This window comes from Salvia splendens, chromosome 14 (genome assembly GCF_004379255.2).
Source record: "Salvia splendens isolate huo1 chromosome 14, SspV2, whole genome shotgun sequence".
Taxonomy (NCBI): domain Eukaryota; kingdom Viridiplantae; phylum Streptophyta; class Magnoliopsida; order Lamiales; family Lamiaceae; genus Salvia; species Salvia splendens.
In genome coordinates, this window is record NC_056045.1 from 19,428,820 (window position 1) to 19,454,111 (window position 25,292).

Consider the following 25,292-nt stretch of genomic DNA (forward strand, 5'->3'; position numbering starts at 1 on the left):
ACTTCAGAATAATGCCAAACGGGTAGTATTTATCTAAAAAGAGCCCAACTATATTATCCCACTTGGTCACTTTTTTCTGCAGACAGACCTTCATACAAATCTTTAGCAACATCTACTCTAGTACCTATAGGAATATTCATAGCATTATCACATGGAGAGTGAATTGTCATGTGAATAAATCTATGTTGAATGATGAAGGATGAAGAGTATTTATAAACTTGTGAGCGTTTTTCTCCATAAGGTAACAATTTTGACCTAGAAGGGTAAGTCTTAGAGGGGAATAGGGCAAACTGCATGCGTCGCTCAAACTCATGCTGGTCATTGAGATGCTTTTGGACTCTCGTCACTCTTCTCGACGGACCGCTGACTCCATCTCGGGGGGTCGCCGATCGTAACATCCGTGTAGGCTCGAATTCCGTAACAGACCGCTGTCTTTTCATCGACTGCTAGTCTGCTTGGCAACTACTGACTATGACTCAGCGGACTACTAACATGATCTATTTTCTTCAGTTTTCGTTTCTGACTTTTTTCTGCCATTTTCAAAGTCTATTTTGCACATTTTTCACAAAATACGTTAAAATATCAAAATATAGAAATATATACAATAAAGAATATATTTTACATGAAAGATACTTTAAATTGGTCAATTTTAGACCTTAAAAACATTGGCACATTGCAGAATGAAAATGCTAATCATTCTAGGATTTGTTTCATGCAGTTCGCGCCTTTTATGAATAATGTAAGTGTTGAGAATAAATAAATATGTCATTAAAATGGTATATCCCGACTTTTGTGGGTAGTTTTTTGTTTCAAAGATTGCAAACCAAACATACAAGGGCCCAATCGAATTGAATAAATACAAATCCACAGCCCAAAGCCCCAAAACACTACATCAATAAAACTATATATATTTTCGAAACATTATCACATTTTCACATTATCACATTTTCACATTATCACATCAATAAAACAAAACAACAGTGTCCAAGTGATTAAACATTATCACATTTTCGAAAAACTTACCAACGAAAGAAAACACACCCAAAATGAAAAAATATATATATTTTGGTAAACAATGCAAGTGAGGCCTTAAAAGTAAAACTAGACGTGGAATCCACAAATAATTGAATAATAATAGTAGTATAACAAAAATAACAAATTATACAAATAAGGAATGCTCCATCTTATTATGCCAAATTGTACAAAATATTAGGAGTAGTATTAATATATGTAATATCGTCAAATTTTTTGTATTTGTTTGATTTGTAGTGTAAAAGCTCCTATTATAGGAGTAACAATTAAACATAAGAAAATTAGAGTCTCAGAATTCTAAATTGAAAATTTAGAACGCAGTATTACCTATATCGAAAAATATTTCTACAGCAAACAAATTGATGACAATCGAGATAATATTTCCGTAGATTGAAATAATTAAATTACGTATTAATTTATTATAATTGGAAGAATTTATTAAAATTGTTGGACGTAACGAAATTGGGGATTTTGGGTTCTTCTGTTCAGCATTTCGTCCCCAATTCGGGACAGGAAACAAACAACCATCTCCACTCTCCTCCCCTTTCACCGTCGCTGTCCTCCGCCGCCCTTCCCACCGAACCACGCTCCTTTGAAGTATCTCTGGATTCTCTGCTTCTTTTTTATTTCACCTGTTGCTCTGCCGTCTTAGACCTCGCGGCCGACGAATCTGCCTGCGCTGACTCGTTATCTAGCTAGAATTCCGCCGCCTAAGCCAACAGAGTATGCAATTCTTCTTTTATCAGTTCGATTTCTCTATTATTTGGACTTTTTCCTCGTTTTTCCCTCTCACTCTCTTCAATTGAGATCGTTTTGTCTTACACTTTTTCGTTAGGTCTTTTTTTTTTCTTGTTTGGGTTGCCTGCCTGTTGTTCAGTGTCTGCGACTGTCACTTGTTTTTATGTGCTTCTCTGTAATGATCCGTGTTGACTTTAAATTGATGCAAATTGGCTTCTAGATTTAAAGTTCAGCACTCTGGCTCTCGTTCACTCCGCTCATTCAGCCATCATTAACAGGTAATTTTATTTACGATTTCATCTATATAGAATCTCATTTTGAATCCCGGAAGTTACAGTTCCTCAATGTCTAGGGACCATTACACAATTGTGTTATGTGAACTTTCCATTGCTAGTCTAATTAGTTGGAACTTAAGCATTTTCTGGGTGCCTGATTGTAGCGAACTTTGTAACCATACCAAAGGAAACTGAAGCAGTTTAGTTTTTTATAGAAACTTTGAAATTTAAATATTTAACCTATATAAATGTGAATGGCAATCCTTTAGTTTACTATTTATATCAGTATTGTTATTATTTTTACTACTATTGTTCTTCTTATTATTAATTTTCGAACTGTAGCAAGTAGATGACAATAGCAACTATGTAAAAACTATAGGGTCCTTATCTTTAGATGCCTATGTTGCAAGTAGATGACAAGTGCTACTATGTAAGAGTAAGAACTACTATATAGGGTCTTTATCTCTAGATGGCTATGACGATATATTGGGTAAAGGTGCTAAATTATTTCTTGCTATAAAATGCCAAATGTAATAGTCAGTAATAATCCATGCAGGATACATCACCTACTTTAGACAGAGTTCCTTTTCAGTGTAAACTTAAAGGTTTGTTTTGTTCTCATTCTCAATCAAAAATCAAAAGGAATTAGTGAACGGAGTGACCATGGTATTTAGAGGGTTCTTAAATATATAGCGCAAAACTGAGCTGGATCAATTGGACTTCAAAATAGCCTGTCAAGGCAAAGGATTGAGTGTAGCTGGAGATAAATATATTTGATGTTATTTCCTTGAAATTAAATACAATGCAGAGATGGTTTGAGTATTTAATTTTAGAAAAGAATCCCTTACAGACTTTCTTGTGTCAGTTTAAGTACTTGGTCTACAAAAGTTTACATTGTACCGACTTTTTTCATTCAACTATTCTGAAGGATGACTGCACCGATTATTAAGGTAGTACCTTGACTGCACACAAGTATCCATGTACTCTATCATTCCCCTCTCAGTTGGAGCATGCTATTATTTTAGCTTAATAATATATACAACTAATTTAGGATGTATGAAAAAAATGAAATCACAACTCGCAAGGAAAAAATGGTTGTCAACCAATTTTAGATTACTGAATAAGCGAATATACATTTAACAGTTAGCAGCAGATGTTTGATAAGTTGTAACTCTTAACTACCAGACTCTATGATCCACATGTCTAACAAAGCAAAAAAAAGGAAGAATGGTAATAGATTTTTGAAGTGCTGAAATCGAGCAGCAGAGACTGGTGGTTGCTCCATACCATTAGTCATATGGATAAAGCTGATTAATAATTAATCTAGTCACATGACTCACATCAATTAGATTCATTTGACCTTTTTTGTGGTTAAAATGTTAGATGATTAATGAATGATACAAAAAGAGTAATGGCATTAAACAATTAAACTGTAAAGGGTTCTGCAGGCTTTATTTTTGGATATAGATGTTCTTAAAGGGTCATATGCTTTAAAATTTTAAGATGGTATTACAATAATAATTTGATTAATTCCTTATCATTAATGTTGAGAAACCACCCCTTTCCTGGCACTTAGTTCTGACCATATGTTATCACATAGACTGGCTATATAAAGTTAGCATCTTCTTGATTTTCCCCTGTTCCTGGTTATTCATCATTTTCAGACTTTCAGTATCTGTATGCCATCAATCTCTAGTGAAAAAAAATATAAAAGATGAAAGTGGAAGTTGAAAAATTAAATAAACCACAACAAGAAAGATAATACTTTTAATGCTTACGTAGACCAGCATGGACTGGTGGTTGCTCAACATCTCTTTTCTTTTATGAAACTAACTGCAATAAAGTTGGCTAGATTCAGTACATTGTAACATATGTTCTTTTTTTCTTTACTGTGAAAAAGTGATAATGACAATAGTTAAGCAAGAGGATTAAGATGTTTAGGGAGTTGACCAGGTTGCTTCCACAGATGACTCCTGTAAAGCATTTATTGCTATAAATAGGTTAGGTGGTAAAGACTATCATTTGATAAAGTACTTATCATTAGCGTTAAGACATTCCCCTAGTTATAGGTAAGTCACCTAGCACTAGAGCGATGGACAAGTAAAAATGATAATGCGGTCCACTTAGTGGGTTGTTTCACCGCAAATTATTGTGGTCAAGTGACGCGACTAGGTCTGCCCATTGTAGAAAAATGCTATCATTGTGATCTAGAATTGATAATTATATTAAAACTATTCTAAATACCCAACATTCGGTACTAATTCATTAAGAAAATAAGATTTGTCGTTATATGCTCAAATTATATACCATATGAACATTCACAATATTTCTTAAGGTAATTAAATTTAGTTTTATTTTCCTAGCGCAACATAATGTTAATCATAGTTGTTAAAATTGATATGGTATTATTTTTTAGTGGTTAAGTAAAGTGCTATTCGATAATCAAACTTACAACCATTCATTTTCCAAAATAAGATTGTTAAATGTTCAACACATGTTAATAAGCAAATTTTCAATAGTTCCTGTATTAGAATGGGTTGGTCTGCACTATGTGTATCAATAGTTGATTACATATGTCATTTGTCAATATTGAATAATATTCTATTTGTTAAATATAATAGCATGCATTATATGATATTTTAATACTATATTATTAAATGGAGACTTATTCGTTGTTAATTTATAAAATATTGTGGAGTTTATAATATAATATTTTAGGCATATTGGCAATGGATATATTAATAGTTAGTCAATATCTGCAAGTGGGTTTAAGGGGGAAAACTTGTACTTTCCATTTTTTTGGTACTTTTTTAATTAATATATTATTGATTGATCATTTCAAATTTTAATTAGCTATAACAAGAAATTAATTCCTTGTTAGTCTCTATTTCCCGTGATTCCTATATGGTAGTATAATTTTGATTGCCTAACATATTATCAAGAGAAAGAGGCATCACTGTTTCTGATATCTTCAGCCATTTCAGCAATGCATCGCGTTGGCAGTTCAGGAAACACATCTAATTCAGTTCGTACTCGCAAGGAAAAGAGGTTGACATATGTATTGAATGATGCAGATGATACAAAGGTAAACTCACTTTAGTTAATTAGTTCAGATAAAATTCTATCCCTTCAATTGTCATTGATAAGATAAGAATATCTGCTGTCAAACTTCTGTTTTATGGGCTTTTTACCTTATCTGCAAACTGTAAACATAACCCTGAGTGCATGACACATTTTCAATTTTTGTTGCTTGTTTCCCCCACAACAGGAGGTTATGAAGAATGATTCAGCTTTTCTTGATTTTACATTACTTTTCTGTTGGTTCTTTTTAGGACCAAAATCTAATAAGTAATAACTGGCATTGAAGTGCTGCAGTTTGTACTTGTCTTTCTTTTGACTTTGAAGTGATCTTGATACATTAGGAAAGTTTTAGTGCTTATGTGTGCTTAGGAAGATGATATATGGCCGGACTCTGTTTCCTCTACATGGGTGTTTTGGTCATTCTTCAAAGAAGACTCCTGTTTCATCATCTTGTTACAATTTACAAAGCTAAGAAATGTCTGCAGATAATATAATTGGTCAAACATTTCATAGGGGTGTTTTGGTCATTCATCAAAGAAGACTCCTGTTTCATCATCTTGTTACAATTTACAAAGCTAAGAAATGTCTGCAGATAATATAATTGGTCAGACATTTCATAGTCGGACTCTGTTTCCCCTACATGAGTGTTTTGGTCCTTTATCAAAGTAGACTCCTTGTTGCATCATCTTGTTACAATTTACAAAGCTAAGAAGTGTCTGCAGATAATATAATTGATCAAACATTTCTTAGTCTGCTTTTTCTGACAAAACGAATATACTATGATGGAACACTATTACACAACAAATTAATAATTACGAATTACCACTTCTTTTACGTTACATTTGTTTTGCATAAGGGGTGTTGATTATATAAGTTACATCTATCACATTTTTATTTATTTGCAGCACTGTGCTGGCATAAACTGCTTGGCCGTATCGAAATCTACAGAACAAGAAGGAAATGAGTATCTCTTCACTGGTAGTCGTGATGGTACATTGAAGAGGTGGACATTAACTGAGGATTCTGCTACTTTCTCGGCTACATTTGAGTCTCATGTTGATTGGGTACAAGTTTCTTTCATCTTTGGTTAAGTCACTTGTTTGCCATTTTATTATATTATAACGGTTACTGAGGGAGGCTAATATTAATATAGGAACTGAGGTATATGATATCTTCTCCACATCTCACTTCCATATTTGCCCCCCATAAACTTGGTCTAAGTTTGTACAATTGATTCATTGCCTTGGAAACCCATTTGAGCAATTAGCCCATATTGAATTGGTTCCCTGAAGCAAACTAATAATTTATAGATTAGGATTTTACAGTTGCTCGATAATTTGAATCCATGACTTTAGAACTCTTTAATGCATTAATAACCTCCTTAGAAGTTTATTTTCAAACATTTTGCTGGGGCAGGTCAATGATGCAGTTCTGACCGGTGGTAATACGTTGGTCTCTTGCTCCTCTGATACGACTGTTAAAGTGAGTGAAGTTCACATATATTTCATGATGCTATTTTTCTTAATAAAGATGAATCTATGTTTTTTTTGCTGTCCTAACAATAGGTATGGAATCGCTTGTCTGACGGAATATGTGCTAGGACGTTTCATCAACACTCTGACTATGTCACTTGCCTGGCTGCGGCAGAGAAAAATGTAGTCTTTCTACAAATACATTAATATTCTAAGAATCTTATATTGTGCCAGACATCAATTTATGATTCTTCTCTATTATGTATAGAGCAACATCTGTGCCTCTGGAGGCCTTGGTGGGGAGGTTTTCATATGGGATCTGGAAGCTTCACTGAGTCCAATTTCCAAAGCAAATGATGCAAATGCAGATGATTGTTCAACTAGTACTAATGGTTTGGGATCTTTGTCGAGTACTAATCTCCGTCCTATCAACTCAAGTAATAACATTTCTGTGCATGCCACCCAATCCCAAGGCTATGTTCCTATTGCTGCAAAAGGCCATAAAGAGTCAGTTTATGCATTGGCAACAAACGACCGGGGAACACTTCTTGTTTCTGGTGGAACTGAGAAGGTGAGTCTGGTTGTTTGTCTGGAATTTTGGTCGATATTATTACTTTTAGTTCATCTCATGGGAAAGGTCGATAATAAATGATGCTTCTTTTCACTTTCTCAGTGCTGTTCATTGAAGATGACATCTTAATCTATTGATTGACCAACAGTTTTTAAATTTATATCATGTCGTGTGATGAATTTCATAGGTTGTGCGTGTTTGGGACCCCAGGACGGGCTCTAAAACCATGAAGCTAAGAGGACACACAGATAATATCAGGGCGCTGTTATTGGATTCTACAGGCAGGTTAGTTGTTTCATGGGGGAGGGGGGGGTCTTCATACTTTCAGGTCCCTGCAGTATCAGTCTTTTGTGACAAATATTTACACTGAAAAAATTAAATAGATCAACTTTGGTAGTTAATTTTAGATTGGTTCGGGTACTCAGCTTAAGTTATATTAGACTGACCTTGAAATTCATGTTCAGTTCAAAGCTTGTACTCGTTTTGTGTTAGTATAAGTATTGCAGCCTTGCAGGTGAATATTTACTCTTGCAATCTCTATTTCAGTTCTAGTGGGATGATAATTCTGCCAAGTGTTGTGAGAAACCATAAAATCTTGCCCGTATGATGCTAATGAAAGTAGTTTTGCATGAAATCCAAATACTAGTAGTAAGCCAAAATATTTGTTTAATTGAGATTGCTCCCATTAGATTCTTTGTTGTTTGTTGCAATAGGAAACAATACATGTCAAATGTTGATATGTATATCTCATATCACCTCTCTTGATTTGCAGATATTGTTTATCTGGCTCCTCTGATTCTATGATCAGGTATGTGCTTTCTTTGCATATACCTCTCTTACTGCAGGAAGCATAAACCATGGTATGACTGTGTGCTTTATTTGTTCATTCTTTGATTTCTATAATTGTTTGGCTGGAAACTTCACAGGTTGTGGGATCTTGCTCAACAGCGATGCATTCATTCTTATGCAGTGCACACAGACTCTGTCTGGGCACTAGCCGCTACTCCATCATTTAGTCATGTTTATAGTGGTGGGAGGGACCTTTCTGTGAGTGTGGCTAACTTTAGCATTATGAATATACGAGCCTCCCCATATTGTGTGCTTATGTTTATAACTTTACTTCTTTATGTAGTTGTATTTAACCGATTTGGCTACAAGAGAAAGCGTATTGCTATGTTCAAAAGAACACCCTATATTGAAATTAGAACTGCATGGTGATGGTATATGGGTTTCCACAACGGATTCTTCTGTACATAGATGGCCTGCAGAAGCTCATAATCCCCTTAAAGTATTCCAAAGAGGTGGCTCATTTTTAGCAGGCAACTTGTCCTTTTCAAGAGCAAGGGTTTCGCTAGAAGGTTCTACACCTGTGAGTCAATTTTTCTGTTCATCTTTACATATTGACAGTTTTCAACTTCAGCGTCAACAACATAAGACTTAGTTGGATGCATCTTTCTGTTTAAATGCAACTATTTTCTTTCAGAACTTGCTAAGTAAAATACTTTGGATTTTTTATGGATGTTTTAAGAGGAGAATATATTCTGGGAATTATTTATGCAAAATGTTTTGAGAACTCTAATAACTTATGGGAGATAGAAAAAAAAAGGTATTTTGGAGGGAAAATTGTTTTAAATGTTTTTACTTCCTTTTGGAGAAAGAGAAACAAGGCTTGAAATGTTACCCTAACATCCCTTTGCCTTTTCGGTCATTCCCCTAGGCATAGTTGTATTTGTGGTATTAGTAGCTCCATAATGAACTGTTTGTGATCTAATTTGGAATAAAGGACTAATTGGTAATCATAGTGAGTTTTATATGCCGTCTGAATATGTAGCAGCTCACCAAAGAACATTTCCTAATACAGTACCTTTCATGACATGTATGTTATTGAGGATTTGATGAAATTAATATTTTGGATTCTTGTACCAGCAATTGACTATTTATTTTTCTATAGGTTCCTGCGTATACAGAACCGTCTCTTACCAATTGTGGAACTTCAGCTATAGTGCAACATGAGATTTTAAATAATAACTTATGGGAGAACTCTAATAACTTATGGGAGATAGAAAAAAAGGTATTTTGGAGGGAAAATTGTTTTGAGAACTCTAATAACAAATGTTTTGAGAACTCTAATAACTTATGGGAGATTGAAAAAAAGGTATTTTGGAGGGAAAATTGTTTTAAATGTTTTTACTTCCTTTTGGAGAAAGAGAAACAAGCCTTGAAATGTTACCCTAACATCCATTTGCCTTTTCGGTCATTCCCCTAGGCATAGTTGTATTTGTGGTATTAGTAGCTCTATAATGAACTGTTTGTGATCTAATTTGGAATAAAGGACTAATTGGTAATCATAGTGAGTTTTATATGCCGTCTGAATATGTAGCAGCTCACCAAAGAACATTTCCTAATACAGTACCTTTCATGACATGTATGTTATTGAGGATTTGATGAAATTAATATCTTGGATTCTTGTACCAGCAATTGACTATTTATTTTTCTATAGGTTCCTGCGTATACAGAACCGTCTCTTACCATTTGTGGAACTTCAGCTATAGTGCAACATGAGATTTTAAATAATAAAAGACACATCCTAACAAAGGTAACTTGATGTTGATTCCTTTCTTACCCTCAACTCAACGTTTCAGTTTCCCTACAGCTATTGTTCATCTTGTATATTCAGTTATCTAAATTCTGCTATTACATTTTCAAGGACACTGCTGGTACAGTAAAGTTGTGGGAAATCACAAGAGGTTTGGTCACTGAAAATTATGGAGAGGTTAGTGATGTGCGTGAACTTAATAAATTTTCTTCGTTAGCTGTTTCAGTGGGAGGTCTGGTGAGAGTTAGTTAGTACTTCCACTAGTTTCCAGTTCCATGTTATGTTATCGGAGTTTGTTTTCTTTTTTCAGGTTCCATTTCAGAAGAAGAAAGAGGAATTGTTTGAGATGGTGTGTACTTTTCGACTTATCATTAGGATGTCCCATTCTTACGTATACATTTTTGACTTATTGGTCCTATTCAGGTGAATGTTCCGACATGGTTCTCGGTAGATACAAGGCTTGGGAGTCTGTCTGTGCACTTAGACACGCCGCAATGTTTTTCTGCTGAGATGTACTCTGCAGATCTAGGGGTTGCTGGGAAACCTGAGGATGACAAGGTATTTTCTCTCTCACACAAACATATATTTATGTCTATATGTCATCTCTTGATCCCCACTCCCTCTGAACCGCAAGTTTTGAGGTTTCTATGCTTGACTTTTAGTGTATTCTATGACTCAGTTCATAAATACAAAACTTCTTCTCTAATTTAATAGCATTCCATGAGCCATAGCTTTTCGCCTGGGTTGTTTTCTTCCTTGGATCACCTTCTCTTGCTAATAAGATCCTTGTGGTACTTTTCTTTTCATTGTAATGATGAATTGATAAAAATGCACAGCCTTTCTGAATCTCTTATTCTTGTCATTTGTTATTATTGGAAACTAAGTTAAGTTCTCCTTTGGTAAATATGTAGATCAATTTGGCAAGAGAAACCCTCAAAGGGCTATTGGCACATTGGTTAACTAAAAGAAGGCAGAGATTTGGATCTCAAAATTTAGCTAACGGTGAAATCCCACCAGGAAAGGAAATATCTACAAGAACTTTAACCCTGTCCCGAGTAGAAGGAGATGGGAATTCAGAGAATGACTCTGCAGTATATCCACCCTTTGAATTTTTAGCATCTTCCCCTCCTTCCATTGTTACTGAAGGCTCTCAGGGAGGACCCTGGAGAAAGAAAATTACTGACTTAGATGGAATTGAAGATGAGAAAGACTTCCCTTGGTGGGTTCTTGATTGTGTGCTGAATAACCGCCTTCCTCCAAGGGAAAATACCAAGTAATCCTCTTTACTGCTTGAATAGGTTGTCTTGCATTTCTTGGGCAGAAAACATGTGTGGCTTATGCTTGCCAAACTTCTCTATTTGCTTGATGAATTTGGTTGTGGTTTGCTCATCCCAAGAATGGGATAAAGCTATGTTGAACTTTTTTTTCTTCTTATCTGAATTGTTTGTATAAGATTTTGTGTTAAGTAATTTGCAATTATAGTTTTGTATGTTAATCTTTCCCCACTCTTATATTCGCTTAATATGATGTGACTGGAGTTTGGCAAGTAGTAAAATTGGAGCAATTCTTGTTTTAGTGCTTTTTCTCTGCTTGGCTTGTCTCAGCTCTCTTGTTGTGTCAATCCCATGTGTTTTTCTTGGTGTTGCAGATGTAGCTTCTATTTGCATCCGTGTGAAGGTTCTAATGTGCAGGTCCTCACACAAGGGAAACTGAGTGCTCCTCGCATTTTAAGAATACACAAGGTAAAGATTTCCCCTTGATACCTCAAGGATAGTCACTTGAGTACTTGTGATTTTTTAAATGAAATGAAAATAGACATCTAGTTTTTGACCGTGCAGATTTGTCTTGGTTGGTGCCTTATCGCTTGCAATAAAAATGTAAATTTTATGCTGGTTGTTTATTTCCACAAAGCTAACGATTATTGTCTTCTAATAATGTCAATATTATGGTCCATAAATTGATGAAACGAAAATAGACTTCTAATTTTCAACCATGCAGATGTATCTCTGTGTCTACTGCCTTAGTATGCTTGCTATTAAAAATGCAAATTTTATGTTAGCTGGTGATTTACATGAACCTAGAAATTATTATCCACAATTATTTGGACATTGACATTATGTAGAAAGTCTTCCAATAATATAAATATTATGCTGGTGATCTCTGGCGATTAACAAATCACTTATTATGCGAAGGTTGTAGTGTTGAACGCTCTACCTTTTACTTGGTTTATGAACCTGTTAAGACTCTCGATATAAGCTTCCGAATATTGGATTTGCCCCCAATGGAAATAAGTTGTGGGGCCCATTGCTTATTCTTCTGCTTTATGTGGATCCCAAATAGGATGTGACGATGTGTTCTACTGGCTCATATTTTGGTTTCCCTGCCTTCTGTTTTTAGGTTGTCAACTATGTGGTAGAAAAGATGCTTCTTGACAAGCCAATGGATAATCTGAATGCTGATGGAACTTTTGCTCCAAATGCACCTGGAGTTCAGATTCCACATGCAGTTGTAGGAGATGGTTCTCTGCGATCTGGGTTGAAACCCTGGCAAAAACTCAGGCCTTCTATTGAGATTCTTTGCAATAACCAGGTAAGTTGTTTCCTTTTTCTGTGACAGAGACTCTGTGACTTGCATCTGAAAATTTTACCTTATTGATTCAATGCCTAAAAGTAATTAGTATTTTTTCGCGGAATAAAGATTGGGGTGCATTCTATTTGGGATGGCTATATTGAAAGGCCGTTCTTGCATTACTGCTCCTGAACTTGCAATATCATGATTGTCTATATTTCAAATGCCTGAAAGCTGAAACATGGGAAGCTTTTATTTTTTCTGTTGTTGCCTTTGTGATCCTCATATTAGCACCTCCGCTTGCAGTTTGCTGTTTTCACATTCAAATACTACTTTTCTGGTCCCTTTATTATTGATAGACCTCTCTTATTATATGGAATTTTGTTGGAGTGTGTATATTCTGTATTAGATGAAGCATGGGGTTTTTATTTCTCCCATGTTAACTTCTCTATTGATGCTCCAGGTTTTACCTCCAGACATGAGCTTGGCCACTGTTCGGGCTTACATATGGAAGAAACCTGAAGACCTTATCCTTAACTACAGAATTGTGCAGGGCAGGTGATAAATAGATTTCACAGGTGATTACATTGCTAGCCTATGCTAACTATCTTATATGTGAGTTTAATGTAAATTGGGTTCCATTCATATCAGGATAGTTTAGAATCAGTCAATACTGACACGATTTTGCTGTTTCTTGAATACCTACACAAGAAAACAAACATACTCCATCAGAAAATAATCTGAGTGTAATGAAATTAGTGCAGCAGAACCAACTATTGGAATCTAAAAATTTTGACGGATATTCCAACATAAATTTAAAATTCAAGAACTGTTGGAATAATCCAATTGAGTTATTCCTATCCAAACATTGCATGGATTTCATGATAGCTCCTCCATTAAGCTAATCTTAGGGATTTGGCCATTATAATACAATGCTTTTAAACCTGTTCTAGCATTGGAACATGTTTCAACTGAAGATGATGTTTCTCGTCCATTTGTAATATTTTCTTTTTTGATTTTATAATTGTAGTTTTTTAATAAGAAAAAGGGATATATGGCATGCATCAGACTGAAATGGTTATGTGATTAAACAATCACCTGATTCACCACTCGGTCAGGCCTATATGCTTGTGCGTGTGCGTCTGCACGCACACGTACCGATTTAGACCATATCAATTAACATATTTGCTACTCAAAAATATATGGCTCATCTCATTCATCAATTTTATATGCCACTAAATTGGCGACCTCTTAAAGAAAGAAACTACTAAGCTACACATTCTTAATTTTTTTTTAATATGACTAGTTCTTCCAACACTGTACAGATAGGAGATAGATGTCGAATTTTAGCAGTACATCAAGTTAAAATTAGAGATATTGCTGTTTGAATGCTAAGAATAGCTTCTATGCAACGGGTGATGGTAACTAAAATTTTAGGACATCATCTTAGGCTGATGTGATGAATCTTCATTACTGTCATAGCTTTAAGCCCTAGGAGGAGAATATTACAGGCTTACTATGCTCAGAATATAGAGAAAACCACTTTGACAACCATATTTATGAGATATGCTAATGTACGAAAGGTAAAATTCACCAAAGTTTGGGATTGTACCTTAAGGTATTGGACTTTTGGATTTCCCCTTTGGGGGGGGGGGGGGGAGGAGGATAAGATTGTCAAACACAATCACTCAATTGATCAAAGTAAACAGTGGATTAGCTTGGATTGTTTTTATCAATCCATCCAATAACTCAAAGTAAATGCTCCCTTAGAGTTTTAGTGACAGCATGTTGGCAGTATAGGGACAGCACAAAGTGATGAATAGAGCTCAAAAGAAAAGGTAAGGTTTGAGTTGGGGCTTCATCGATGTGGTATAATGGAGCTCACTTGGCGGCAAAGGAAGACACAATGAGAGGAGTAATTGGTGGATATATATAAGAGAGAGAATTATGTTAGGCTTACTGAAATTCTATAATTTATAGTATGTTAGAAATAGCATGAGACTCTTAATACTGAATTTGGTTAAAGCTTAAGTCACCACTATAACATGACCAGTTGGTTAAACGACGGCCAGTGGGATCCCAGCAGATTATTTCTACAAATTTTCTTCTCTAGAGTGTTTATTGAAATTTTCAACGTTTGCATGTTCTCTCTTCATACACTTTATTTAACATTGATCTTGAAGTAGAAGCCATTTTATGGTCTTAGATTTTAAAATTGTGTTATTCCAAGAGGGAATATCCACCATGTTCAAAAATGTGGTTTATATGCGTGTGTGCTGTTAATAAGTTTAACCCAGAAAGTAGAACTAAATTGGCAATACTTGATTGCGTGTATTGCGAACATCTTAGCAGTGGTTTATGTGACCGTTAGATTGTACATTGCAAGATTGTTTATTGGCATCTTCTTCTCTACGTAGTCATTAGCTTACTTGTCACTACTTTTGAGAGCCAAGAGAAACTATGTAAAACATAATTGTAGTATTTTGTTGTGCACAGGACCCAGGTAGCTATGATTAGTTAGGTTGCTTGTGCATGTAAATACTGCACTTCAGAAGCTGGAAATGTAGCATATCACCGAATCTTGGAAAACGAAGCAGTTGCTGGAGACAGAAAAATCTCATTGAAACTGTATAGAATGCTGTTTGAACTGAAGGTGTCGTGATGCGATGTGTGACTATCTTCCATTTTCGGCTCTGGCATGGATGGGTGTAGCGCTTTGATTATTAGGTAACTGCAGAAATGCTGGGAGCTCGTAGCGTATGTGGAAATATTCGAGTACTTTCAAGGGGTAACTACCCAGCCAGGAGGGATTTTTATTACTACTGCTGTGAAGCAGTAAAGGTCAATAGATTTTTCTTTTTTCAAAAAATAAAAGCCTTCACCAATTCTAGTTATTTAATTGGTAATCTGATAAGATAAATTATACTTCACTTGCAGTCTCTGTTCAGGTTTGAGTGTCGCTGCTGAAATTTTTTGAATCACATGTATTATTATTGTTAATCACTGATACTTAGTGCCTGGAAATGCAGATCTATACGATTACAAAATGAAATTTGTTGATGTTTTTTTTTGCTTCTAACGTGAAGGATCTAATTTCTCTTTTGTTTTAAAATTCACAGAGCTTGAAATTAATATGCTGTCGAAGTTCTCTTGCTTTATTTTAGAAAATAATCAATGAATATCAATACTAACTCATCAGTTTGGGTTCCATTCTATATATTATATTACACTTGATCGAGTTTAATATTTAAGATTTAATTCAAAAATAAAATATGAAAATTATTACTTCCATCAGAATATCGTCCACAATCAAAATCCACAAGCTACTTGAGCCCATCTTTAACAAATCCAAAATATGGGAGTGTAAAAAGGTTCTTTCCTATGTTTGCAAATTAGGTCGATGTATGATGGAATAAAGTGAAGGTGAAATGGAATAAAGATGGATGAAATAGAGGTTTCTTATCCTTAGTATAATTAGTATGGTGATATTAAATGAATATGGAATGTAATACGGTGGAAAGGAATGATAATTCATTTGTCTGTTAGACACAAGGAAGATAAAAAAAAAATGAAATTGTTATTCTTTAATTGCTTTTATTCCTATATTTGGTAACTAAATGATATAGGAATGGAATGAAATCTACTACACACCTCATACATGCTATACGCATTCAAGGATCCATAGGTTTAATTGTGGATCCAAGACACCAATAAAAAAATTCGAGTCATATACTTCTACATCAAATTTTCTGTATCTAGAGATATGTGTATTTATCCAAAATACGTGCAATGAGCTAGAATCTCGGTGACCTGATGACAGGGGAGCCGACGGCTGAAGCCCAGATGAACGGTGCTCGTAACTATAACGGTCTTAAGAGAGCGAAATTCCTTTCCGGGTAATTTTTGCCTGTGCGAAAAGCGTAACGATCTGGGCACTGTTTCCGAGCACACAACACACTCATTGCACGCATACATATATAGACACACTACACACACCATGCATAACACACATTGCGCACACAAACAATATGCACATTGCACACAATATTGTAAATGTGTATTGTGTGTGTGTTGGTTGTATGTATATGCAACGTGTATATTGTGTGTGGATGGGTTGTGTTGTGTGTGCATTGTGGAGTATACGAAGATTCACTTTCCCAAGGTCAATGGATATTTTGAAAAAAAACTTAAATTAATTCCACGAAATTAATTTATAATTAGAATGCAAATTGACAAGCAATAGACCAATCAAAGGATCCTAGACATGTTCCTACGAATTACAGAATACCTTTTACAGCTGATCTTATATTTGTAGACGAGAGTCTAGTATTCATTCATGTCATTCCATCAATTGAATTCAACCTTTAATCTTCTAACCAATCACTCTTACTCATGATTTTGCATATTGCATGGACAAGAAACTATCAACCCCTAAATCAAATAGCTCTAGGGGAGTTCAAAGAACTCTTGAGGAATGTTGTGCAACATTCAACCCATTTTATCATTTTAGTCTATCTCATAAAATTAGTTTACTTTCTATTTCTGAAAACATTTTCACCACATATTATACTACTAATAAGGTAGAGAGGTTAATAATGCTTGAGACCTTTAGGTCTCGAGTTCGAGTTCTCCGTGGTGCGGCCTTTAAATTCATGTTCATTTAACTATAAAAAAAGGTAAATCCAATGCGTGTAAGTTGGTCAAGCGGTAGAGAGGTAATGCCTGAGACCAAAACTCTCGAGTTCGAATATTTTGTGGCGCGACAATTTAAATTTATCTACCAATAAAAAAAATGTAGATTCCATTATCCAGTAATACTACTTCAATTATTTTTCTAGAGTGAGTAATAAATTATAAAATATTAAAATCAGTATCATTCCTAAGAAATAGAGTGAGCAATAAATTAAGAAAGATTACAATTAATGATTTATCAAAAGTCAAAATATTTCATATACCTTGAAATATCTCAAAATCAAATACGAACCAATTAACTTATATAATCTTGAATATTCAAAAGATTATACACTTTTTAAAATTAAGTTTAGGCAAAATATTAGGACGGAGGGACATGTCAAGTCGAGGGGCATTGGATCACCTTCATATCTGACACTTGGAAAATTGTAGTTATATGGGTTGACTTATTGAACACTTTGCTTTATGCAATCGTTATCAAATTGTAGTTATATTGGTTTGGTCACATAGAAATCCAATTGAAAATAAGGTGGCTATTTAATAAGCAAGTCATGATGCTGTTTTAGCTAAGCTTGGCGCACTCGGAGCCCTAAAACTTCAGTCGTGTATAGTAGCGTACCGTAGCATTTACGTTATTAATTAATTATCCCATTTCCACAAACATAACATCTATATTTCTGCCAAAATCTTCAAATACAAGAATAGTCAAAATATCGATTAAGTCTATTATTACAACAATCGAGACTCACTTTTCTTATTAAAATTATTATCATAAAACAGCTCATTCAGTTATTCCATCTTTATGAATTTTTAATTGTCAATTAATACTGGTATTATTTTTCAATTGTAAAGGGTGACTAACACCTATAGAGTTGCATTTTTCAAAATCAGATGTTGTCATGTCACCCCCTTAATTAAATCCCTATGTGTCCGACTTTGACAATTCAAATCTAGGAACGTACAAATGGCATTGTAATTAAATTTAAAAAATTATCAATTCGATGAAGTTGTCAGGAGATCGCACTTAATTATTGTATGATAGTAGTATCTAATTTAACTGACGCATGGAATTACGTAATCTCTACTTATAACAAATTTTAAAAAATGAAATAATCCTAACTCACACCCGGAATTAGTACTTATATACATTTTCTACTCTATAGAATATTTCATTTCATTTAATATTATATTTAAAATGAAAAGTAATTTTTCATCATTAAACATCACGAATATGCAAAAGGTACAGGATGCAAGTAATAATTAAAATACAAAAATGCAAACACACACATGTATTATGTATATATAACAACAAAGTGGAGACTTGAGCTCTAAAAATACTTGATGATAGCCGCATAATTATGGAAACAAGAAGATATCGTGAATTAGAAGCATATATAAGAATAGTACTCCCTTCGTTCCATAGTAATAGAGTCATTTTGCCATTTTAGTATGTTTCATAGTAATAGAGTCATTTATCTTTTTAATAAAAATCAACACATTTTTCCACATCTACTTTACTCTCTCTTACTTTTTTCTCTCTTCATCTCTCAATCTTTTCATTTTCCACTTTATTCTCCATTTACTTAACTCACCGAACACAATTTTTCTTAATCTCCGTGTCGAAAAGAAACGTCTCCATTGCTATGGAACAGAGGGAGTAGTATATAACTAAACACTAAGTCTATGTGCATGCTCTTCATAATGCTTGTGGCCATAATGACCTTCTATTCTAGTGAGTGTGTTTTACTTTTTCAACAAATTGCAGCCACACCACCATATACTTATATTCAGTATTTTCATGCAAATCGATTGCCGCCCACTATATAACTTAATTGCATAAATAGCTAGTACCAAATTTCTATTATAGTTGTAAACTTCAATTTCTGTTTATATTGAATACTAAATTTTATGCTCTCTTCGTCCATAAAAATATGTGCACTTTCCATTTTCATTCGTCCCACAAAAATATGTGCATTCCCTTTTTAAAAAGTTATCACAATTTATTACCCTTATACATCAACTTTTTTACAACTTATACCACCATTAAACATTACTACTAATTATGTGCGTCTCACTATCCATTAACACTTCCTTAACAACTCTTCTCTTCTTCTCTCTTACTGTACCAATTTTGTGTTAATTCTCGTGTCATATTAATTGCCCATATTTTTATAGTATTTCGCTCTTTCTATTTTGGGTCAAATTTGTAACTTTACACAAAAATCTCAATTTTAAAGAAATTAACTCATTTTTATTAAAACAATTCTTAAGTGCGCTAAAAATCATACTCCCTCCGTCCCTTTGTAGCAACAACTTTTCGTTTCTCTTACTTTACTCTTTCTTATTTTATTCTCTCTTCATCTCTATACTTTTTTTCCTTTTGTACTTTATTATTCATTTACTTAATTCACTTAACACAACTTTTCTTAAATCCCGTGCAGAAAAGAAACGCTTTTACTATAGAGGAACGGAGAGTACCACTTTTGTGCTGTTAATATAATTAAATCTAATTAAACATGAAATGCAAAGTGGAAATATAAAAATCCGATAAAGAGAATTGTTAATGAGAAAAGCATCCTTTTCCCACACAAAAAGCACTTGCATGATTTTTAATCCTCCATGAATTTCTGAATCACAGTATATTATTGTCGGAAAGTGATAGTCGTTTAGTTACAGATGAGAATCCACTAGCAAGCATCTTTTATATTTTGCCACGTGAATGAATGAATAAATTTTTCATTTTTCTCATTTTCAAAATAATGCACTCTTGCTTGTAATGTCACAGTACTAAATTTTTAGTGCTTTGTTCTTCATCGCAAAGCTCTATTAATTCGGCCTTTGTTTTAAAACAAATCTAATTTAGTAGACCTTAAAAAGGCTGGTAAATTCAAAGGTATCATAATCGTAAAAGATGCAGTCGTCGAAAAGGGTCTAAGCAATATCAAGTTTTTTTTTTCTTTTTTTGCATTGTTATTAATAGTTATTAATTTATATGGATTGGAATCAAATGATAACCCACATTTTTTATATTAACTAATAATTGAATTTGAACCACGTCATATTCTTGGAATTTAGTAGCTATAATTAATGTCTCCTTTTTCTTAATTTTGAAATGAAAATGATAATTTTTGACATTTGATGATTTGAATATAAGATCTCAAATGGCTATTCCTCTCAAATCCTATGTGAAAATCAATTGATCTCACTTAAAATAATTCAATATTTTTAATTTTACATAACTTTTTTAATTGCATGGAACAATAATATTATGTTCTTAATAAAATGATACTGAGTTCGATACAAAAATATTGCTCAATAGAGAAAATGATAATGACTTCGATATAAAATGATACTATCAAATACATGTACATATAATACTGCTCAATAAAGAAAATGATACTGAGTTCGATACAAAATGATATTGAATACAAGTAAGAACAATATTGTTCAATAAAGAAAATGATATTAAGTTCAATAAAAATGATATTGAATACAAGTAAGAATGATATTGCTCAATAGAATTGATACAAAATGATAAGTATAAGTACAAATTATATTCCTCAAATCTAATTTTTAGTTTTTTCATCATCGTCGCAATGACAAGAGATGTGGCAAAAATATTCAATTATCTGATGCATGTATTCAAAGTTGTTTAATCGGGTACAAAAAATTTGAAAGTTGGGCATTTTTTTGATTTTGCAACAACTTTTGCTTTGATAAGTTCGTCTGATTTTTTAAACAAAGTTCAATTACCTATATTTTGATTTGACACAAGTAAAAAAGGTTTACAAATTAACAACAAACTAGTACTCCGTATTATTTTTTGTTGTGTTATTTTAAAGAAAAAATTAAAGTTGAATTGTATTTAGTTGTATCCGTTGGATTGCAAATCCATTTCACATCGAAGAATGAGAGACGTTGGAAAAAAGTATTGTCTAATTTCAATTAGTTTGAGACCTTTTGATTTATGCAAACTTAGCCTTAAATCAAACTTATATGCCATCGACGATCCTAACAAGTGATATCGAAACCTAGATGCCTTGATTAGGCTTGGAAAGATTCGGATCCGGCCTTAAAAGACTCCGGTTACTAATTGAGAATGAACTCCAAAGAAAAAAAATACTAAAAATATAAATTGACAAATTTAGGGGATGAATCAAAATGGTAAAAACTACTGTTATTTTTGAAGGAAAGAAGTGAGTATTTCCAAAAGAAGCTTCTTCTTTTCCACATAAAATAATCGAATATACGTATATCATTGAATAGAAGTAGAACAATTCATTGTGGACCAAAACAAAAGTCATAACTAAGATTTAAATATTAAAAACAATAAGGTGTCGTCAGCTTTACCAATTTGCACGCCTGAAATCGAACAACTATGGCTGTTTCTCAAATTAAGTGAGACTCTTCTTCCACATTACAAAACCAAAAATCTAGCCACACACACATCAAAATTCCCACACAGACAAACACACACTCTTTGTGCCAGATTCTGCGTTGTAAAAAAAAAACGGAGAAGAAGAAGGAAAAAAGATAGCAGCAGCGGAAAGAGCGTTTGTCTTTATTATTTTTGTTCTTAACAAGGAGCTCCACCTCCTCATTCTGCCGCTCACTCAACTCAACTACCCTTGAAAATTAAAATCTCTTCTTCTTTTATATATATATATATATATATATATATATATAATGTAATGCATTGTTTCTAGATATTATAAAAATCTGTTCTTGGTGATGGTTGAAAAAATCTGAGCTCTTTCAGAAGAGCCCTTCTGGTTTCTCTTCATTCTTGGGGGGAATTGGTTGCTATGGCCGAGGAAATCTGTCTTTTCACCAAGGTTTGATTTTTCTTCCTTATTTTGGTTTTTTGTTTTTGTTTTTGTTTTTTTCTCTTCTTCTTTTGGTGGATTTGTTTAAGTTAAAGTAGCATATTGTAGTTTTGTAGAGGAAAGTTTGAATTTTTCTGTGTTTTTTCTTGCTCTTATATCTGAATTCAAAGCTTTGACTTCAATGATTAGTAGGGTTTTTAATGTTAGTACTAAATGAGGTTTTGAGCTTTAGGTTTTATGTAGTTTGGCTTCTGAGAAATCTTGAAATGTTGTTTGAAATTTAAATTTTGTGGTGGCCTGCAATGGGGTTGGAGTGTTTTAACTTTTATCTTTCAATTTGGGTTCATTCCTGTAAAATAGGGTTGTTTTTCCTCTTTCTACCTGTGCATTTATATTACATCATTTTAGTAAATTGATTTTCCATTTTCCATTTATTGGGAGATGGTAGGAAGAGGTAAAGGTTTGATTAATTCAATCACAAAGTTGTTTGTGTATTACTGTACTCATCATTTCCATTTGCTAATGACAGGATTCCATAATCATAAAACCTCCCAAGAAATCTCCAGCTTCGTTGCGGATGCTTGTTTTAGTATTTGCTATGGCCTGTGGTGTTTACATCTGTTCAGTCTGTTTAAAACAAACTAATATTCATACAAGTACCAAGTTCCACAACGTCGAAGTTAGTCAGAGGCATTGTCATGATGACGCCGTCGATAGGTCTCAAACTCCATTCTTGCACTACCCAAAGCCCACTTCGTTTAGCAGGCAAGTATCCACACATGTGTTTAAATACCAGCTTTGCTATTATGGAATGTGTAAAATATGAGTGTTCTTTAATTTTATGGCAGGGCCGAATGTGCTAATAATCCAGTGCGGCTTTTTGCTATTTTATCGATGCAAAGATCTGGAAGCGGATGGTTCGAGACATTGTTGAACAACCACACCAATGTAAGCTCGAATGGGGAGATATTTTCTGTTAAAGAAAGGAGAAGCAATGCCTCTTCAATTCTCTCGACTCTGGATAGAGTCTACAATTTGGACATGTTCACAAGTGCCTCCAAGAATGAGTGCTCAGCCGCGGTCGGCTTCAAGTGGATGCTTAACCAGGTGAGATAAGAATGGTTCAAAGCACAGAGCCATTATATGCATCTTTATCTGTTTAGGAAACTCCAAAGATTCCCTGGAAATAAACTATGCTTTTTGCTTCCAACGACAAGATAAAGGGAGTGAACTGTGAAGATCAACTGATCTAGTTCGTATGGTAACTTGAAACACTCCATAGCACAATTAACCCTCAGGTGTAAGAACAAGAAACTACAACTCGTAAATAGCACTAACTTGATGATTATCTTATTATTTCCAGTATTAGAGGGTTACTTAAATTCGAGGAAGCATCCCTGTCTGGGAATGTAATACGAAAAACTTGTTAGGCTCCATATGATCCCTAAACTAAAGTAATTTATGGCAAGAAAGCCTTTAGTTAGTAGTAAAGTTTCTTCATGTTATCATGCTTCGTTTCACAAAATTAGAAATCAGATAGCTTTGCAAATTTTTCCTTAGTGCTTCGTTTTCAAGGCTTTGTCTTTTGTAACATATGTAACTTTCACTTTACTGCTGATGCAGGGTTTGATGGCGTACCATAAGGATATTGCAGATTACTTCAATGATAGAGGCGTTTCTGTAATCTTCCTTGTGCGGAGAAATCTGCTGAGGCGAATGGTTTCTGTTCTTGCTAATTCTTACGATCGTTATGCTAAACTCCTAAATGGGATGCACAAATCTCATGTGCACTCACATGAAGAGGTATGTACGGAGCCACTTGCGTCATTCAACTCCTATCCAACCAACTATATGTGCGTACGGTGTCTAATCCCTTGATCTGCTTATTGTAGGCTGACACTCTCTCAAAATATAAACCGGAAATCAACACAACGTCGTTGGTGAATGATTTAAAGGTCATGGAGAAGATGGTCTTGGAGACGCTGGAGCATTTCAGCCGCACAAGGCATATGATCTTGTACTACGAGGATCTCATAAAGAATCAAACCGTAAGTTGCTATTTTATCTTCACATTGGTTTTCTAGACTTGTCACGAAATAATGGTTCGTAAATGCATTCTCCTTCTACTGCAGAAACTGATGGATGTTCAAAGATTTCTCGGGCTGCCAGTAATGGATTTAAGCAGTCGACAGGTGAAGATACACCGAGGATCATTGTCGGAGCATATCAAGAATTGGGATGACGCCGACAAGATTCTACGAGGAACAGTATACGAGAGCTTCCTCCACGCTGACTACAGTAATTAGGGTTAGAGGCCATTGATGACTGATAGAAGCTGCACATTTTTCGGCCGGATGCCACAAAGTTTATCGGGTGATCAATGCAATGTTGATCTCTGTCCAATCCAAGTTTTTATCTCTAGTTTCACTTAGCCTTTTCTTTGTTTTTCTGTTCATTTTGGTTATATTTTCCACATGATGTATAGGTCTGTAATTTGTGCATAAACATTGATGATATGAACCGAACCGAACCAAAAGAGAGATCAATCGATTTCATATCATCGAATAGTTTCAACTGTAGCGCGTATTTTTCTTACTGGTGTTTATTATTAGGGCACTCGTAAGGCAACTGCTTTTGTGGACAACGGCATGATGCCGAGTTAGGGGCGGACACGACTGAATGTGTTGTTGCGGATGTAGACGGCCCGCACAACACTAGATTGCGTGCCTGTATATATTGAGTAATCTGATGGAGTTTGATGATAAACTCTTATGGGGGTGTTCGGTTTGCAAGATTGTATCCCGAGATTAAATATGTAGCATTTTTGGTTCATAAGATTCAATCTCACAACTCAATCCGAGATGAATAATCATAATTTTTTCTTTTGAGAGTAAAATGTCCTTATTAGTGCAAAATTGTAATCAGATGTTTTGTCGATAAAAGTGAAACCATTGATCATCTTATTTTTAAAGTTGATTCTCCAGCCGCTTGTGCTACTACTGGTATCACTAATGGGACTTCTCTTACTGTCTCTCAAACCAAGCAAAGGCAAGTCCCATCCATCTTTTGGATTGGGGCGCCATTCGTAAAGTTTGATAGAAAGATTTAGATGTCGTTGTTTTATGTCATTACATGGTCCATTTGGAATATCCGGAATAATAAGGTGATATTTCAAGGCTTTAATCCAAATTGAGATTTTGAAAAAAAAAAGAAACTTTTCTGGCAGCTTGGCTAATGTACTTGGGGTTGGTGTGAACAAGTTCTCGAAAAGTTAAATGAATTGAGGAGATGGTCAAACAAAAGATAAAACCCATAGCTCGGACGAACTGGAGAATAATCTCCAGGTTTTGCAGCTTTATCTTTGAGTGAGCTATCTGTTTTTTTGTTGGTGTTGGTATGTTGGTTCCTCTTATAAATATAAACGTTTAATCAGAACCCTCC

The 25,292-nt window shown here is 34.3% G+C and overlaps 2 protein-coding genes across 5 annotated transcripts; both read left to right on the forward strand.

Annotated features, from left to right (window-relative positions):
* Nucleotides 1-1,494: 1,494 nt before the first annotated feature.
* LOC121765246 (WD repeat-containing protein 48-like) lies at nucleotides 1,495-15,412 on the forward strand. 4 transcript variants are annotated; one of them, XM_042161318.1, is made up of 21 exons: nucleotides 1,495-1,755; nucleotides 1,991-2,048; nucleotides 5,021-5,130; nucleotides 6,032-6,190; nucleotides 6,543-6,608; nucleotides 6,692-6,781; nucleotides 6,867-6,990; nucleotides 7,072-7,169; nucleotides 7,357-7,454; nucleotides 7,942-7,977; nucleotides 8,096-8,216; nucleotides 8,302-8,538; nucleotides 9,670-9,765; nucleotides 9,877-9,942; nucleotides 10,076-10,114; nucleotides 10,189-10,323; nucleotides 10,677-11,038; nucleotides 11,414-11,507; nucleotides 12,163-12,354; nucleotides 12,797-12,911; nucleotides 14,830-15,412. In XM_042161318.1, exons 3-20 carry the CDS (start codon nucleotides 5,032-5,034, stop codon nucleotides 12,893-12,895), a joined length of 2,211 nt encoding a protein of 736 aa, XP_042017252.1. In that variant the 5' UTR covers nucleotides 1,495-1,755; nucleotides 1,991-2,048; nucleotides 5,021-5,031; the 3' UTR covers nucleotides 12,896-12,911; nucleotides 14,830-15,412. The 4 variants fall into 4 exon arrangements, with proteins under 4 accessions (XP_042017252.1, XP_042017251.1, XP_042017249.1 ...); XM_042161317.1 differs by having other exon boundaries at nucleotides 6,867-7,169; nucleotides 14,813-15,412; XM_042161315.1 differs by having other exon boundaries at nucleotides 6,867-7,169.
* Nucleotides 15,413-21,366: 5,954 nt separating this feature from the next.
* LOC121763305 lies at nucleotides 21,367-24,421 on the forward strand. Its single transcript, XM_042159300.1, has 6 exons — nucleotides 21,367-21,860; nucleotides 22,381-22,616; nucleotides 22,700-22,958; nucleotides 23,475-23,654; nucleotides 23,744-23,899; nucleotides 23,984-24,421. The coding sequence occupies exons 1-6, from the start codon at nucleotides 21,831-21,833 to the stop codon at nucleotides 24,155-24,157; spliced, it is 1,035 nt and encodes a 344-aa protein (XP_042015234.1). The 5' UTR covers nucleotides 21,367-21,830; the 3' UTR covers nucleotides 24,158-24,421.
* The last annotated feature ends 871 nt before the right edge of the window (nucleotides 24,422-25,292 follow it).